The 19,955-nt window shown below is 42.0% G+C and overlaps 1 protein-coding gene across 1 annotated transcript in view; it reads left to right on the forward strand.

The window, feature by feature from the left end:
• Nucleotides 1-19,955, forward strand: part of LOC130554486 (ephrin type-B receptor 1-B) — a 231,238-nt gene that overhangs the window by 86,793 nt on the left and 124,490 nt on the right. The window contains exon 3 of the mRNA XM_057334187.1: nucleotides 6,178-6,859. Coding sequence (XP_057190170.1) covers nucleotides 6,178-6,859 — 682 coding nt within the window. The remainder of the gene's footprint in view (nucleotides 1-6,177; nucleotides 6,860-19,955) is intronic.

A 19,955-nucleotide genomic window follows, 5' to 3' on the forward strand; every position in this document is an offset into this window, starting at 1 on the left:
CTTGTCCCTTTGAGGTTTCGTGTTCACTTGTATTTGGATTCTTCAAAGTTGCATTCCTTTAATGCATTATTTGTTCACAGGGCCCTCCATCTTGTAGAGTTTTTAACCATCCACTCGAATGGAAGTGTGGCTAACTCAATCCATGTGCTTAATGTCTGTGTCTGGAGATTAATGTGTTCGGTTGGCAACAGGTCCAGCTCTCGGCCATAACGGTTAGATGTACTTTATTGATCCCTGCGGGGAAATTAACTTGCCAGTGTAACAAGAACTACACGGGATAATGACGTTCTCCAAATGAAATCTGTAAAACCCGAGAATGTCTTTCTACATCTTTCTCCCTGATGTATTTGTGGTCCCTCTCGCGTCTGACCGGACCTGTAAATCCAGGGTATGGAAGCAGGCGGCTTTAGTTGAGATCCGCGCTGATGAAAGTGTGTAGCCTAAAGGTTTATGAGCGTGATTATTATAGTCCAAGCCACAGGCCTTCAAAACAATTTTACTTCTGTCCTACACACCGGACAGTTTTAATGGCTTCATCAACGGTTTATAGACCAAGTCTGAGATTGCGAACGCTCAGATTGCCATTTCTGTCTATCTTTTTCACTCTGTTTATTTGGGTGTGTATTTATGTGTGTGTGTGTGTGTGTGTAGTCGTGTACAGTAGAGTCTGTTGCTCTATATCTGTGTGTGTGTTTTGTGTCTATGTCCTGTTTGTTTTTCTGTGTGTATTTGAAATTGTACTTTTTTATGCTTACAGCATCATCCTAAATTTTGTCTATAATCAAATAATGTTACTTTATTAATGCTTTCGAAAAGTATTATGATTCAAGCAACAGGCTTCATGTCAAAAACATTACTCCAAACCTGCCCGTAGCGGTTGACTGTGGCTATGACTGTGTGTTAGCGTTATATGAGAGACCGTGTCCGTGCATTCGTGCTTGTGATTTTATGTGCAAATCTCTGATGGTATAACACAGTTGGTGATGTGATATATGAGGTGGCGCTGGGCTCTGTCTGCTGTAGCCGGTGGCATGAGTCCGCTTGAGTGATTGTGGTCATTTCAGCAGACAGAGAGACAAGCGTCCCCAGATCAGGGCGGGGGACTGGGCCTTCGTCCCGCTGTATTAATGGCAGCGAGGGGCCGGCTTGGACTGGTCCATCTAATACAGATAAATCATCATTACAGAGGTGTGGGGGTGGGGGGTTGCTTTGGCAGGGGCTTTCATTTGTGCCCGGAATCTCTGTAAACTCATTTATCATGCCAGCTATGTAACACCGCTTCCCCAAAACACACACACCAGTCCCATCTCTCTCTTCTTTGCACCCCCTGCCCCTTCCTTCTCTCCACAGCGATGCCTTCCAGCTCCACTATGTCTCTACTGCCAATGATACAAACCCTGTTCCTTTTGCAGTCAATGATTCCTTTACGGCATGTCTGCAACACGCTATTATGTGGTGGCCATTTCATATGAATGTAGACAACGTGAAACATGCAAAAACATACAAATATATATAAATAAATATATAGTCCGATGTGAATATACATACTATATATCAAGCTTTTATGTGTAATTGTATGTTTTGCATGTTTGACATAAATATAAATGTGTGTGTGTGTGTAATATTTATACTGCCATATTTATATTATATTTTATATAAACATACAATTGCACATAAAACTATATATATAATATGTATATATGTATACATGAAGAGTTTGGTTGCAAAATGAGATGAGAAAAAAAATAATGTTTTTTATTATGTTATCATGTTTTTCTTGTTTTATTGTGTTAGTTAGCTGTATTTTTGTTAGTTATTATGACTTAAATCAAAACAAAGCAACTGCAGTTTGATTGATATTAATTGGAATGCACAATAAAAAACATTGCTTTAAAAAAAATTCAAAAATCGAGTTCTCATTTTGGAACCAAACTCTTCATATATAAACACACACACGTGCACACGCACGTGCACACACACATGTATACATATATATATACACTGTAAAAAGGTATACAATCCACAGAACTAACTACAACACGATTTAAACATCGACGAGAACAAGGAAACACAGGTCAAAAACATCCACGGGAAACAGGTTGGGAACTAGCGATACGAAACTTACAACTAGACCAGACAAAGAGTACAGAATACATATAGTGTCCAGTTGATGAGGTTCAGGTGAAAGTCATTAGAATTCGGGTGAGCGGGAAAGTGTGTAGTGAGGTGAAAGCGCTGATGCAGGGGGCGTGGTCGACGGAGAAGACGTGACCGTCACAGTACCCCCCTCCCGCAGGCGCATCCTCGCGCCTAAACGAACAAACCGGGGAGGGGAGGTGGGGGTTCAGGAGGTGGACGAGGGATGGGCGAAAGGAAGGTGGCAAGGTATAGTCCATGGGACTGGGGGTGTAGATGGTGGAAGAAGCCAGGGGTGAGTCCAGAGGAGGAGGAGCAGGGTGATGATCCAGAGACCAGCCAGGAGGAGGTCCCAGGGCGGAGTCGAGGGAGGGAGGAGCCATGGTGGAGAGCAGACAGATGATATCCTGGGGACGAGTGACGGAGACGACGAGGGAGGAGTCCAGGGTGGAGCCACGCAGGCGGAGAGCCCGGGCGACACCGAAGGTCCAAAGAGTCGAGGCGCAGCTGATGGCTCAGGCGACCGAGGCAAAGACGTGGACTACTGTACTCGCACTCACCACTTTCCCCGACGCGGAATTCACACCCCACTGCCTGGAGGACTCGGTTAATAAAGTCCTCCAGGGGGTATTCATCTGCATCAGGAAGCATAATGAGAGCGAGTAGCTCATCATCCAGTCCAGACAGAAACAAATGGTTACATTCGGGGTCGCTCCAACTCACTAGCCTGCACGCCTCGAAGAAATCCTCCGCATACCTCTCCAGATCCATGCCATTTTGGTAGAGCTGCATAAACTGAGTCTCTGGAGAGGTGATGTCATAGTCCAGGTCTGAAAGAGGGTCAGTGAAGGGCTCTAGGGTGGTGAAGGGGTACGGTGATGTAGATGGTGAAGGAGTGGTCATCGCGGTGTTTGGGTCTGGTCTTCTGTAACAGTACACAGAGAATAGACGATGCCACAGATGGTTGAGTGAAGGTGAATCAATTTAATAACAAAAACAGGAATCAGGAACAAAAAGGGTAATCCACAAAAATATAATCCAGAGGGAAAAGGCGCAAAAATCAAGAACATCCAAAAGGTATACAATCCACAGAACTAACTACAACACGATTTAAACATCTACGAGAACAAGGAAACACGGGTCAAAAACATCCACGGGAAACAGGTTGGGAACTAGCGATACGAAACTTACAACTAGACCAGACAAAGACTACAGAATACAGTGGGGAACATATAGTGTCCGGTTGATGAGGTTCAGGTGAAAGTCATTAGAATTCAGGTGAGCGGGAACGTGTGCAGTGAGGTGAAAGCGCTGATGCAGGGGGCGTGGTCGACGGAGAAGACGTGACCGTCACATATACACATATACTTACATATACATTATGCATATCCATATCCATACAGAGAGAGAGAAATTTTGTTTTTGAATAAATGACAAATTACGCACAATAAGACTATAGTAGGGACACTTATTAAGAAAGTCCCAAAAAATAAAAAAGAGGCCCATTTTGAGTCTATGTTTTACTTAAAGATGGAAAGCAAAAACGATGGGGTGGAATTCTCTCAGCTCCTGACAGTCGCTGTCTCTTAAAATCACCAGAAAGAACAATTGAACCTGATTCAATCAAAAGAGGTGAAATGACAGCATGTATAATTAAACGTGGAGATATGAAATTGCTGTGAAAGTCATGACAGATGTGTCATATAATGAAAATAACATTGTTGAAGAGGCTTTTGATTTGAATTTACTGCCATTACAGCCAGCGTTCCGGCTTTTTATTCAATTTCTCAACGTTATTTATTGAATCGCGAGCTTAGTTTGAATGTTGCATTTATCGTGTACATCTCGTGGGCGCCTGTTCACATAAATCTTACATTTTACAAATATGAATCATGCAGGAGGCATTACTTTAACAGAAGAGTGAGATTAACTTTTGATATGGTTTTGTATTGAGGATGATTTAGTTCTCACGTTTAATTTATCCTGTTCTAAATACTTAATACTAAATACTTACTCACTATTTCAACCACGTTTTGCCATTTTCAGCCTGACACTTGGAAATGACACTTGTTTTGTTTCCAACACCTCACGCTTCGATTTTTCCTCCAAGGTCTGCCACACAAACGCTGATCCATCACTGTTCAGATTAGATTTACTCTGATTCCCCCTTTCCTCTGTTTCTTCTTTCCTAATGTCTGTTTTGGGTTCACACGCACACAAAGACAAACAGCCAACATATACACACATCCAGATACACCCATTTTACAATCTCTAAGACCGCTTGGATCTGAGTGCTTTTCGGCAAGGTTCTGTACGTAAACGACCCTCCAGAGGCCACACTCGCTTACAAAAAACAAACAGCGCCCACACACACCGCACACATATTCTCAGAAGGCTGCAGTGTGTAACTTAGTCCACTCACAAACCCTGTGTTTGTTTCTCTCTCCCTCAGCTGTGCAACCTCAGGGGAATTCTGGGATATTGTAGGATGCTTTATTCGATCAGCTTGCTCTGTTAAAAGGGTGAGATTTTATCCATGGGGCTGTGCGGTTGTGTGCCTGTTGTCCAGGTTTAACGATGAACTGAAAAGGTTCAAGCAGCAAACTGTCACGTTCAGGTCAACATGACCCTACTGTTACCTCACAGCTGTCCACAGATGGGACTGAGATCGCAACAGTCGGACAGCAAAGATGAGTCCTACAGGCTTGACCTGCAACAGGTTGTGTTTGTTTATGTGTGCAGCGTATCTGTATTTTTATTGGTTTGTGGTTTATGTATGTGTGAATGGGCAGTACTTACCCTATCTACAGTATCTTTGGTCATCACATATCGTCATCTTTAGCACGTCTCACAAAACGACGACTTATTGTCAGAAAGTACTACTAAAAAAGTATTGACTTTTGTGTTTATATTTTTTTGCTGCTGCAATAAGTTTGGTTGTACAAAACATTTCAATTTGCTTTTTTGCTATGAAATTGCTTAACTTATTTTGATGAATCAAAGTATTAGCCCATTTAAAATAGTAAGTTGCAAAAACAATCGGCTTTACATTCAGATAAATAAACTGATGTTTAGATAAACCTTAAGAAAAGATGACTTATACTTTATTTGCTCTTGTCTTGAAACTTAGTTCTTCAAAGTTCCTGCATCAGGAGTCTACTGTATACTCGATCTCTCTCTACCTCTCTCTCATGTTTCCGCTTTAACAGGGTAACAGAAGGACAGCCATATACCGCTTTGCTTCCTTCTAATTGTAATTCGACAGTGTATAATCTCAAATTTGTTACGCATCACATTTTATAATATGGTAATGTTGTAATAGTAAGTGGTTGGTCGCTCTTAGGCCCGACAGAAGCAGATGTTAGAAGCTTCCTCGCCCTCCTCAGGTGATTATAGCGAGACAGATTTTGCGATCTGAAACTCCGAGAGACAGTAAAAGTGTCATAAAAAGCTTGATCATTTCGGTGAGGGAGAAGAAAATGAAAGTTTCAACACGATTAAGTGTTTAAAAGCTTTTAGAGGGTTTTTTGGATGAGTGAAATGGGGTTTGGAGAAATTTCTGGGAACTCGATTTGTATCAATATTTTATGAAAGTCGGAGGTCTAGCCACGGTTCCACTCTGATAGCATCAAATGAACCGGCGGGGATATTTCTCAACTTTATTCCACAAGCACCTCCTGCCATTTGAATGCGTTATTTTACACCAATGACCTGAAATCGGAAAGTCAGCTTTGTCTGCTGATGTGTACGTTGCTGTATATGATATATTCATGTTCTTCGTTCTGTGATGGGAATTTTGATTCATTCACGTGATTTGACTCTTTTGAATCGATTCGAAAATAAAAACAAGTCTTATTATGTTACACTTCATGTATCATTCTTTTTACTCTATTTATTATCGTTTTGTAAATCTTCTGGGCTTGAATGCTTGGCTTTTTTATGAAGCTATAGACAAAAATAATTTCAGTCATTTCAATTATAAATCGTTTTCATCAGTTCTTTCACAAGTTTGTGCTAAAAACCTGTTGTTTTCTTTTCTAGTGGGAGGAAGTTAGCGGCTACGATGAGAACCTGAACACCATCAGAACATACCAGGTGTGCAACGTCTTTGAATCCAACCAGAACAACTGGCTGCTCACCACTTTCATCGCCCGTCGCGGCGCTCAGCGCATCTACGTGGAGATGCGGTTTACCGTACGGGACTGCAGCAGCATCCCGCGGGTCCCGGGGTCGTGTAAGGAGACCTTCAACCTCTACTACTATGAGACGGACTCTGTCATTGCCACCAAGGGAACGGCGTTCTGGATGGAGGCCCCGTATTTAAAGGTGGACACCATTGCGGCGGACGAGAGCTTTTCCCAGGTGGATTTCGGCGGCAGGCTGATGAAAGTGAACACGGAGGTGAGAAGTTTCGGGCCGCTGTCCAAAAATGGCTTTTACCTGGCGTTTCAGGACTATGGGGCGTGCATGTCCTTGCTGTCCGTGCGTGTGTTTTATAAGAAATGTCCCAGCGTGGTGCAGAACTTTGCCATATTTCCTGAGACCATGACGGGGGCGGAAAGCACCTCGCTGGTGATCGCTCGTGGAATGTGCATCCCGAACTCTGAGGAAGTGGACGTGCCGATAAAGTTGTACTGTAATGGCGATGGAGACTGGATGGTTCCGATTGGAAGCTGCACCTGCAAGGCCGGGTTCGAGCCGGACAATGGGAACATCTGTCGAGGTAAGTTTTTTTTTTAACTATTTTAACTGGTCTATCTCTACAGGCACAGCTGAGTCATGTTAGACAAACCAACACAAAATGCCCAGTAAAAAATAAACCAGTCTGGAAATTTAAGATGCTCAGTTCACATTTTACACTGTTTTTGCTGGTTTTCTGGTCTGTCTTATGGAAAAGCAGCTATGCTATTCGGCATTTTATCTAATCAATAATATCTGCTGGTTATGACGGGAGAGGATTTTGAGCAGCAGAATTTTTCGGTTTGACTAGATTACCTCAGGATTGTTAATGCAAAGTGTCTTTATGGCACTGCAAGTTGAGAACGAGAGAGAAACCCGGTGAAACCGAGAAATGGGTTTGAGTAAAAAAACAGACATCTTGATTTTAAAATTGTTGTAATAATCGCAGTGGTCTCCACACAGCTATATGGATTGACCACTATTCTGAAAGTAGTGTGCGTTTAAACATTATCAACAATTATTTGTTAATGGTTACAGACCTGCACTGAGGTGTCTGAGGCCATTCAGAATGCGGTCACACGCGCACAAACATGTTTGTTTTCATGAGGCCTTGACCTAGCATTTGGTCCCCACAATGGAGGCTCCACCTCTACACTTGTTTTTCTATCACTATAATGATGAACTTCTGTTGTGTTTATAGTGCAATAGTACCATTTTTAACCCATCTCTCCTAAGGTTAACCCTGAAACCATTTTGACATTTTTAGTAAGACGTTATTAAGTATGTTCATTAAGCCATATTGCTCATAGGGACCATTGCTTGTAGGTATCACTATCCCATGTGTCCTTACACACCCACACTTTTTTGGTTCAGCTCTCTGTTCATGCACACATGCATATATATACAGGTATATATACATACATTATATAGTCACACACACACACACACATACACATATGTCACCCTGCCTGCAAAATCCAAGGTAAAATCTCATAATCTAATTCTGAGATAAAGATAAACTAAGATGATTTCAAGCATTAATTTCGCTCTGATTTCAAATCTTTGATGTGGCCTTACTCAGTCAATATTAAAGATTTCTTGGTGTACTTTACATTATGTAGGATGATTTTATATAAAAAACAGTAAATTACAAAAAATACTTTTTCACAGGCAGGGTCACATACTGTAAACAGTCATATTCTTCTCTCAAGGTCTGTGATTGGTCACTTCAGTTTTCACTCAAGGCCAGTGCCATATCGGCTCCCTCAGGACCAAACATGTTGAGAAGTGATAAGCTTGAATGACAGCCACCTGTCTCGATCAATAAACAGATAGGACTCTTGGCTTCAGCTTTACTACCCATTGGTGTGGGAGGGCTAACTTTGAGGACCATGTTTGCCCCCCCACACACACAATGGTGGCAGTGCATTGGCATCCTCGGGCAAGGTCTTCTTATCAACTGAGAGACACTCATGATGTCCAGGCATTTTTTTGGGTCGTTTGGTTTCTATTTTTATTGTAGGCTATCGCTTGGGTAGCTCCATCTAGAGTGAAATTTCATTGGTCCAAAATCAGGCATGAGTTATTTATGCATATTTTATTTATGTTGCTTGAAAGGCAATATTCAAATGAACTCAACAAAGTTAAATAATCACACATACTGATGAAATGTACCTTGAATGCACTGTTCAAACTTTGGATAATAGCGTCTGCCAAATGCATTCATGTTAAAGGTGGGATTTTTAGGAGGATCTACTGACAGAAATGCAATATAATATACAAAACTATTTCTTCAGAGGTGTATAAAGACCATTAGAAGTTTCTAATACCTTAGAATAAGCTATTTCTATCTACATATAGAGTGGGCCTACATACATTGAATTCGCCGCCATGTTTTGTACAGTAGCCCTAAATGGACAAACAACTCTACAAAGCGCGTTTCCTCTTCCTCTCCCTCTACCCTGCGGTACGTACAGTAGTTCGGTTGTCCCTGACTTAAAAAAAAAGTTTACTAACTTACTCCTAACTGCTATCTTGCTGTCAGATCAAATGCCTTTAAGAGCGTTGCTGTTTACTGTTAGCTAGCTCTGCCCTCAAACGTGCTGTGCAATGCAAGCACGAAATGCTTAGCTTTATCATATCTTAGACCACGCAAATAATAATGCAAATGAATAAAATAAGCGAAGACGACACAAGTATATACAAGCAGCGCACTGGTTCCAGATAAACAATGACTCTCAAAACTGCTCCGTTACACAGCTAATATTACAACAACAACATATTTTGGTTCTTTCAAACAGAAAAAACAATGTTACTCACATACTGATCCGAATCAAAGCAACCTCCTCGGGAGAGATTTTTAGACGATCTTTCTCTACAACGTCTCTCTGCTGGAAAGTATCTCCATAGAGTATCGCTGCTAAAAGCCATTGGACCGCGGGTCCTGACGCTTCTCTGCTGGGAAGTCTTTATAATATTAGCGCAGGTCCTAGCTCCTGCCTGACTTTTATCCTTCTTTTTATACTTAAAACCCACAGACCTTTTATTTATGTAATATAATAAGACATCGCTCTTTCTACAGTCTTTCTAATTCTGCCCGCATGATCTCTTCCCTGCGTCAACATGAGAAGACACGCTGTCTCAGCCGACAACATCTTTTTGTACTGCGGTGGCCACCGTCGTGTTTGGACTGAGATATTGGTTGCAATTCTCAAACTCACTGCTAGTGGTTGCTATAAATCCCACTCTAGGCCTTTAAATCGCCAGAATCATCCTAAACTGTGCTGGAACCACAAAAATGTGAAGATCGTTGCGGTTGGTTAGAAAAGAGTTCTAGAACGCTCAGTGATCTGGGAGATAAAATTGTCATGAATCTTGAAGATTAAAGAATATCACGTTTTCTTTTTCTTGTTGGTGTTAGCGTATAGCGTTCTGCCTGTTACATGTGGCCGCGGTTATTAAAAGCCACTGTGTTAGCGGATTAGCGATTTTGCACACAGCAAGTCACCACTAATTACGGATGCTTTGATCTGTGAGTTCCCATAAAGGCTTTTGATAGAGTAATATACTGCATTCTCAACATACACACACACACACACACACACACACACACACATTGTATGCTTGTAAAGTTTCCATAAATTCCTCAGGGTTGAATTTACCGGCGCACACATCCTGGGATAATAAGGACCCTGTAATGTTCATTAGTCTACTTTTGTTTATGACCGTCTGGATCCAAACTGTTCCACCCCTTCTGGTTTTCTTGTTATTTCATTGGTTGATTTGGATCTGAAGAGGGTGATTAGAGGTTGATTAGAGTAATTGCTCTTCGGGTTTGAACGTGTCTCAGCTATTATCAATATGCCTTAAAGGATGTGTGGCTTTAGTCTGTGTCTTTAGCTTTCTGGCTTTGTTAAAATGGAATACTAGTGTACTACTCACTACATACTGCATAGCATGCACTTAAAAATAGCATGTTAAATGGGAAATTTGAAATAGTAATATCCTACATTGTTGCTATAGGGACTCATGATGTTTGTCAAAGCCGTGTCCAGTTGTCATATAAATACAAATATTGAATACGATCATTTTATTGAATTTAAATGGACTCTAGTGGACATTTGATGTGCACTGTGTTTATAGGCTTTTTTGGGGTAATATATTAGCTCATGTGTTTATTCAACGGGACTCACTGCATGCACATAACATACACACAAAAATGTTTTGGGTAAAAAATGGACAAACCCAACCGTTGGGTTAAATAAACCCAGCAAATGGCTATATTCGACCCAACAATGAGTTAAAACAATCTAGCACAGGTTAATTTATATCCCAACGGTTGGGTTAGTCCATTTTTTACCCAACGCTGGATTGAAATAACCCAATATTTATTCGAGTCTACTGTAGAAAAACTAATAGTATGGTAGCATGCGATACCAAACACAGCCAAGATGTTATTTGTCTGTCTCTGTTTATCTCTTTCTTTCCTTCACTCACTTTCTTCCACTTACTCTATCTATCTAGCACACAGCTTGGGTTTGTTATTTTGACCCGGCTTGGAGGGAGTCCGAATAATCACTGTGTGGATGTGTCTGCATATCTGTGTATGTGTATGTGTGTGTGTCTGAGTAAGATTGTATCTCGCACTCGGGGTGAGAGATGATGCCTGTCACCCGAAGTAAAATCAGCATATTAATAAAATAACCTTTCCCATTAGCCACAGCACCCACGCGCCTCCACGGAGCGGCCATGTTGGCTCAGCTCGCTCCTCTGGGTTTCTGTAAAAGTAATTGGGGTTGCTGCAACTGGGCTGGGTGGAGCCAGAATGAAGGATGGTGCAGTGCTGGGTGTGTATTCTGCCGGCGTGTGTTCCCGAGACTCTGACAAGAGAGGTGAAAGGTCAGACAACCCCTCACAGACTGTGGAATTGAGCAGAGATGCACTCGCTGCAAGAGCTGTCTGAACTGACACACACTTGAAGAGAAGACAGCTCTATACAAACACACAGACACACACATATCCTTCTCTGCACACACACGCACACAGACATAGACTGTAAATATATATGCATACACAAAAAGCATAGCAATACATACCCACACATACGTAAGCAAGGCTTCGTGCAAGTACGGTATACATACACTCACTGTTATATAAACACACACCTACAGCTCGGTATAAATTCCCACATGTACCCCGCGATGTACAGCAAAATCGGCAGTGTTAAAAAAGGTCAAATGAACACTCACAGTGTATATATAATCCACACTCTCACAGTGTGGATTATATATACACTGTGAGAGTTGATTTGACATTTTTTAACACTGCCGATTTTGCTGTACATCGCGAAAACTGACACAGACAAACAAAGCGTGGATCTACATTCTCTCTTTCTCTCCTAACACACTCTTTTAGCCTCTTACTGTCAATTTAATTTAAAGTAGCGCTGTCAAATCGATAAGTCGCGATTAAGGTGATGTTTGTGTTTATAATATACGTGTGTGGCGTATATTAATTTGTATATATAAATACACACCACACACACACACACACACGCACACACACACACACACACACGCACACACACACACACATACATAAACACAAACATTTATTTTGGAATCAATTCATTGCGATTAATCAAAAATACAATATCTCATTAACAGGACACAATTTAATACAACACAATGCAAACAATTAAGTGGTATGAAAAACGTCTTGGTTACGGATGTAACCTCAGTTCCCTGATGGAGGGAACGAGACGTTGTGTCGAACCGACAGATGGGGTTCGCTCTTGAGAACCTATCAACTTCTGACTAGTTTAGAAAAGGCCAATGAAATTGGAGAATGAAATTTGTATGCCGGACTCCGCCCCCGGATATCCGGGTATAAAAGGGAGACGGCATGCTGCATTCATTCACCTTTGTTCTGAGGAGCCTGAGACCTCTCGCGACTGCTGCAGCGGGCAGCACGCGTTGTGGCATAAGGGACACAACGTCTCGTTCCCTCCATCAGGGAACTGAGGTTACATCCGTAACGAAGACGTTCCCTTTCTGTCGGTCTCTCAACGTTGTGTCGAACCGACAGATGGGGTTCCCATGGAAAACGCCACGACGCTGTGCCCTGTCACAATCTCTAGCGAAGCGACGGTGCTACTGCTAAATTGTAACCTACCAGTGGATAGGTAGGGGGTCCCAGAGCTTTTCATGAAAGGTGGGAAGGCCCCTGCCTTCGGCCTCACAGGCGGCGGCCTTGTTTCTCTAACAGTGAGAAGCCGCTTGGTACCGTAAGGCCACTGGGTAAGCGCTACTTCCTCAAATGGGGGACGCGCTAAATAGACCACTTCCTACCGTAAGGAGGAGCTTTAGTGGAGATACCAACATGGTTTTGCCGTTTAGGGGAGAACTCATGGGAAAAATGTGCGGACTGAAGTAGTTTACCGCGAGGTGGAGGTCCACCTAGGGAAGGTCATGGGTTACCAAGGTGGGAACCAATCATGAGGATTCATCAGACGGAACCGCCCTGCTGGGGGGTTACAATGTCCGGTAGAACTAGGTCCGGTTAGAGCTATGTTGTGGATAACTCAGTTGGTACCCGGCCTAAGGGGCAGGGCTGCTCTGCCCAGCCCGCCCACAGGAGGTGCTTGCTTAGTGATGGATGGAGTGCCTGTTCTTCACCCAGTGGGGAAAGAAGGGAGGCTAAATTAGTACGCTGACCCACCTAGAAGAAATGGGGGAAGGTACTGTCATAGGCGTACACCCTACCCTAGCTGATACCGGTTTTACGCGGAGGTTGTAGGACCTCGCAAAGGTGTTGGGTGTAGCCCAACCCGCAGCTCTGCAGATGTCTGCCAGAGAGGCGCCTCGAGCCAGTGCCCACGAGGAGGCTATACTCTGTGTGGAGTTAGCTCTCACTGCCAGTGGGCACGGGCGATCTTAGGACAGGTACGCCGTAGTGACGGCGTCCATGATCCAGTGCGCCAATCTCTGTTTGAGACAGCCCTCCCCTTTTGCTGATCTCCAAAACAGACAAAGAGCTGCTCAGAGCTCCTGCGGCTCTGCTTGCGGTCCAAGTAGAGGCGCAATGCGCATACTGGACACAACACGGATGGGGTTGGGTCTTCCTCCCCGGTGGGGAGCGCCTGTAAGTTCACCACCTGGTGTCTAGGGGGAGTGGTGGGAACTTTGGGCACGTAGCCTGGCCGGAGTCTCAGGATAGCGTGAGAATCACCGGTCCCGAGTTCTAGACAATCTGTGGACATGGAGAATGTCCACGTCTTCATCGTGAGGTGAGAAAGAGCGGCATCTCCGAGGGGCTCGAAGGGGGGCCTCTTGAAGCCCGCCCAGACCGCATCAAGGTCGCAAGAGGGTACGGAGCGCAGACGAGGCGGTAGCCTTCTCGCGCCCCTTAGGAACTAAATGATCAGGTTGTCCTAGAGATTTACCAGCAACTGGGTCGTGATGAGCGGCAATGGCGGCTACATACATGTTCAGTGTGGAAGGGGAGAGATTACTCTTGAGTCTCTGGAAGGACAGCACGTTCCCGATCGAGCAACTCCGCGGGTCTTCTCTTCGAGAAGAGCACCAGGATGAGAAGAGGCACCACTTATAGGCGTATAGCCGCCTAGTGGCCAGGGCCCTAGCCTGAGTGATGGTCCACTTTACACAGTAAAGCACTGTTTTACAACTTTCTTTATACTGGGTTCCCATGCAGTCCAGTCTGGAACTATAGGTTCTCTGTCGACTGCAAATATTTAATATTAATATTTTGTTAATGTCCATCACAAGATTAATTGTTAACATATTTATGTGCTTGTTTTTATTGTAGATTTAAATAAGTGGTTTTTAATCCTGGTCCCGGGGACTCAAATCACTGTATATTTGCCTTGTCTCTCATTCAACAAACCTGATTCACCTCATCAGCTTGTTATCAGAAAGATTCATGAACACAACTGAGGACTGTCAGATACAGCAGACATGCAAAATGTGCAACACCCCTGGACCAGGAATCACTGAAATACGTTGTAGATTATTATTTAATCTTTGCATTGAAACCTGTTGTTCTGTTTAAAAGGTTGAACAAAACGTATAAAAATCAATAATGAAATGATTCAGAAGTGCACCATTTGGTGCGGTTTGTTTCAAAATGATGTGGCCTGTTGAATAGAGGCATGCTATTACTTTTTCATCAGGTTGTAAAGTTAGAGTCATATCTAGGGACCAGAATATCACCACTTCGAAAGAACACCCTAGCAAGAACAGTACCCTGGGACCTCCCCACACACCATAACTGACACGATCGTGGAAGAGAACCCAAATGCAGGCAGGTGGTAGTGAAGGGGTTAAACAAGGATTTAATAACAAGGGACAAAGTACAGAACAAAGGAAATACCCACGAGGGGGTGTCAAANTAACTAGAACGAACAAAACTACAAAACTAGAACAGAACACTTCCCATGATGGGGCAAAAGTAAATAATAATACAAAAACTCGACACAACGTCACAAAACAAAAACACGGCAGGGTAAAAACACACGAACCTCACAGAGCACGGACAAGGCTAGGGACGGGACCGGGAACACTGAATTCAAGCACAAGCACAAGCACAAGCACAAGCACAAGCACAAGCACAATGAAACATGAGGGCATTATATAGGGGAATACAAACGAGGGATAATGACACAGGGCAGGTGAGGGTAATGAAACACGGACGGGAAGCAATACGTGAAACGAGAGGGGCGGGGCTAATGACGAGACACTGGAGAGAAAAGGACAATTGTCAAAAGGACAATACAGGTGCTGGTCATATAATTAGAATATCATCAAAAAGTTGATTTATTTCACTAATTCCATTCAAAAAGTGAAACTTGTATATTATATTCATTCATTACACACAGACTGATATATTTCAAATGTTTATTTCTTTTAATTTGATGATTATGGAGATGCAGATTTCATTTTCCAACAGGACTTGGCACCTGCACACAGTGCCAAAGCTACCAGTACCTGGTTTAAGGACCATGGTATCCCTGTTCTTAATTGGCCAGCAAACTCGCCTGCCCTTAACCCCATAGAAAATCTATGGGGTATTGTGAAGAGGAAGATGCGATATGCCAGACCCAACAATGCAGAAGAGCTGAAGGCCACTATCAGAGCAACCTGGTCTCTCATAACACCTGAGCAGTGCCACAGACTGATCGACTCCATGCCACGCCGCATTGCTGCAGTAATTCAGGCAAAAGGAGCCCCAACTAAGTATTGAGTGCTGTACATGCTCATACTTTTCATGTTCATACTTTTCAGTTGGCCAAGATTTCTAAGAATCCTTTCTTTGTATTGGTCTTAAATAATATTCTAAATTTCTGAGATACTGAATTTGGGATTTTCATTAGTTGTCAGTTATAATCATCAAATTAAAAGAAATAAACATTTGAAATATATCAGTCTGTGTGTAATGAATGAATATAATATACAAGTTTCACTTTTTGAATGGAATTAGTGAAATAAATCAACTTTTTGATGATATTCTAATTATATGACCAGCACCTGTAATATGTTTCTCTCCACACATAACCAAAGGCTTTGTCATGGCTCTGCCTCAGGACCAGGAAATCCAAGACTAGGTGAGGCAGAACCATGACACTAACATCGTGGCAATGAGTTCTGCACTAGAAATCACTTGTATTTTCCTCAGAAAATGTAAAACTGTGCTTTCATTATTTAAAGAGTGATATGTGTGGCCTGCAGACAGGAGGTGTGTTTGAGTTGGGTTGATGATATACAGCTCCTCTGATGCTGCTGTTACAGTCTGACGGTGTACAGGGGAACAGAGCAAATCAGATGGAAGGACAAAAATGAATAAAAGTAGGAAGAAATGAATTCCATTTCCTTTAGAAGTAATCAGCATTGGGCAGTGTATATGAGGACAGCTGCCCCAAGGCATGCTGGGAGATCTGTGATCATAAGAGAAGAGATAAACCTGAAGTCTGCCTCAGTCTGTCGTCCCCTGTCTATCTTCCCCTTTGTCTGTCTGTCTGTCTTCCCATCTATCTTTCAGTATGTCTATGTTTATCTTGCCCTCCATCTTTCTGTACGTCTATTAGTCAATCTTCTCTATCTGTCTGTCTGTCTGTCTTCCCCTCTATCTGTCTGTCTCTTTAACTGTCAGTCTGCCTGGCTATCTACTAGTGAGACTAGCTCCACCCATTAGGTTCCGGTACTATTGGTACTACTGTGCTAGGTACCCTTACGAAAGGGTCCCAAAAAAGTGGTACGGTACGGTTCGCTATTTTGGTACCATTCACAGTGGAAACTGAAAAAATTGCATACCGTAGTGAACCGTACTGAACTGTACCACTCAGTGGAAACGAGGCAAAAAAAGGTTCTTCACAGCAATGTCATAGAAGAACCATTTTTGGTTCCACAAAAAGCCAAACCTTTCAGCCAAAGGTTCTTTAAAAAAAACTTATTTTTTCTAAATTTTTTGTAATCTAAAGAACCTTTTTCCATGACAAAGAACCCTTTTGTGGAACAGAAAGGTTCCTTTAGATGTTAAAGGTTCTTTATGGAACATAAGGTTCTTCTATGGCATCGAAGAACCCTTTGGAAGAGTGCACTTGTCTGTCTTTCTATTGTTCTGTCTGTCTGTCCTATATATCTTTGTGTCTGTCTATATACCTAACTGTCTCTCTGCATATCTCTGCATCTGTCTATTGTTTTTTCTGTCTGTCTGTCTACTTGCTTGTCATCCGCTATATCTGTCTGTCTCCATGCCTTATATCTTGGTATGCCTTTCTATCTACAGTATCTGTCCGTTTTGTATATCTACAGTATCTGTCTGTCTGCCGGTCTGTCTATCTTTCTGTTTCCTCCCCTTCCTCTCTGTCTCTTAATCTGTCTGCTTTCCTGCCTATCTACCTGTCTGTCTATCTACACTATCTGTCTAATGTGTTTTTCTGTATGTTCGTCTATCTGTCTGTCTTTCCGTTTGTCTGTCTTTTAGTCTTCCCCTCTACCCTGTCTTTGTCTTTTTACATGATCTGACTCTCTTTCTATCACACTGTATTCCCCGAACAGTATAATCTACTGATCAAAAATAAGCAAACTGTACTCAAAACTGTGAAAAAGTTTCATTTATCTTAACAACTTTTAAAGTGTGTTTTAACTATTTTTGATATTTTCAGTTCCAGGGACACAAAAAATAAGAAGTCACTTAAACTCAAAAAAATTTAATTATATCTTCCAATGACGTCAGAGCGATTCCCAGCCATGCTTTGTGTGGACTGGATAATGGAATTAAATCTCAAAATAAAGTGTTATTTTTATGTATTTATATCAAAATTACAATGGGAGGAGGCTTATACTGTTTAGTGTTCTGTTCTATTCTGTTATTTAAAGAGTTTTTTGGGACATTGGTGATTTTAATGAGGTAAACCATTGTGCAGACGCGTAGAGCATTTTGCTTGGGAAGAAAACAGACTCATTTTCAAATTTTATCTGAAGGCATTACATTGATAATGCTACAGCTGTAATTGGCTGTTGTTCCTTCATGACAACATTGAAAAGTGAAACTCAAGTAAAATGTAAAAATGAAGTTTATTCAAAATGAATATTATTTTGAGTTTTTACTATATTTATGTGTTTAGTGTTCTTTACTCAAAAGAAAGTTGAGTTGAGTTGTCAAACTTAAAAGTTTTGTGGTAATAATTTTCCACAAATGTTTTGAGTTATCTAAACTTATCGGGGTTCCTCCTCTGTCTGCCTATCTGTCTGTCTGTGTGTGGTCCGGTTGAACGCAGTTTCTGCCAATCTCATATTAATCGTGAGTACCTATAGAGTAGTATTGCATACTTTGAATCTTCGATGAGTATTTAGTTTGAATCACATTATATAAAAGATAGATACATTATTTCCCGGAAAAATACGACCTCCTGGGGGTGTGCGGGGGGGGAGGAACTAACCTCAAGAGCACACAATACAATCATCGCATTAATTAATTATAAGTTAAGTGTTGTTTACATTATGCACGTACGCGCCGATTGCCAAACTAAACACCAGACATATGACTTAGTTTCACTTTACCGCATGCGGTTCAACAATCTTCAAATCCAGCGTTATATCCACCATTTATATAACAATCCATCCACTAAAAATGCCGTAAACAAAACAAACACACCTCAACTTCTCTCACTATCGCAAGAGTTACGGAGCTGCAGCTGCAGCTGCAGGCCCACAGCGCAAGCCAATCTTGATGGTAGATGGGTCTTCCTATCGCTCGTCTTTTGACGCGTGGGCCGGTTTATTTTTTTGCCTTGCCGTGGGCATGCTTTTCCGGGAATGTGTGGCCCAATAAGGGACTTAAGAAAAAGTTGTTACGTAACGGTTTTTCATGTTCTTAAAAAAACTTTCCGAAACCTCTACGAACCTTGGGGGAGTGCATCAAGCACAGAAATACTACGTACGTAATACGTCCAACTCTTTTTTTAACAAGTTGACCATGTTAAGCATGAGAAGCCAGCATGTTTAACATGGTAAAGAAGTCAGAATGCACTAAACAGCGTTAAATCCCCCTTTATGGAATTTTAGTTGAAACACTCAACACAATATTGATACATACATGAAACCAATACTCAGTGAAGTGTCCTGAGGTATGAAAAAGTCATAACACTTTCTTCCGGAAACTTTGTATGCTTTAAATATGATAGTTCAAGTTGATTTGTTTTCTCATCTGAGCTCTGCTTAACATATTTTCATTTACATCAGTAAATCTACAGGAAGCCACATGTTGTTCTGGGTTCTTCTGCCTCAGCGGTCCGTCAGGTCAGCAGTAAGCGTAGGTCAGTCATTGATCTGGTCGGGGTAATGGTTCGGAAAGCCTGCCCCAGCAACAAAGTCCCCGTATGGGGCCCGGAGCCAGAAACATGCAGGGAGAAATCTGTTTCCCAATCAATCAAAGCGCTCAACACACAGAGACCGGTGATTGATCGGCTGCTGGTTCACGGCTGCGTGCTTTTGGTTCTGACCCAGATAAGCTGTTTTTATTCTGATTTGACAGTTTGTTTCATCGCAGATAATCACTCATGTTGTTAATGAACGGATTGGCATTTTTATCTTTTATGAATGATCGTTTACTGTGTTTACTGACATTTTCATTGACTGAATCGACTATAAGTACTGTAGGCCCACTCGGGAATTTGCACACTCTTTTGTACAGTTTTCAATCTTTTAAATAGTGTTGATTGGTTTACTGAATATTCTGTGTAGACACAATTGTTTTTATAACACTTTTATGCAGTAGTGTGTGACCGCTTTGCTTTGCTCTATCTTTTGCACTTGTCGTCTACGTTGTGCCTTGTATTGGTTTGAATTCTTGTGGAATTTTTTTTGACAGCTTGTTTTGAAGGCCAACAAATATATATAAATCAAGGCAAAATGTACATACACATTCAGAATAGTTAGAAATCAGCCCAGTTAATATTTATGGGCTGTTTTATAAAACGTCAAATTGCAAGAGTCCAGTGAAAAAAACAACAACTGAGAGAGAACCCGGTGTGGAGTTACTTCAGATGTTTTTTTACACGCCTCAGAATGATTGACTTGTTTTATCGACACACAGTGGCTTCAGTACAAATAATTGTCAGT

This window comes from Triplophysa rosa, linkage group LG5, assembly GCF_024868665.1.
Source record: "Triplophysa rosa linkage group LG5, Trosa_1v2, whole genome shotgun sequence".
NCBI lineage: Eukaryota > Metazoa > Chordata > Actinopteri > Cypriniformes > Nemacheilidae > Triplophysa > Triplophysa rosa.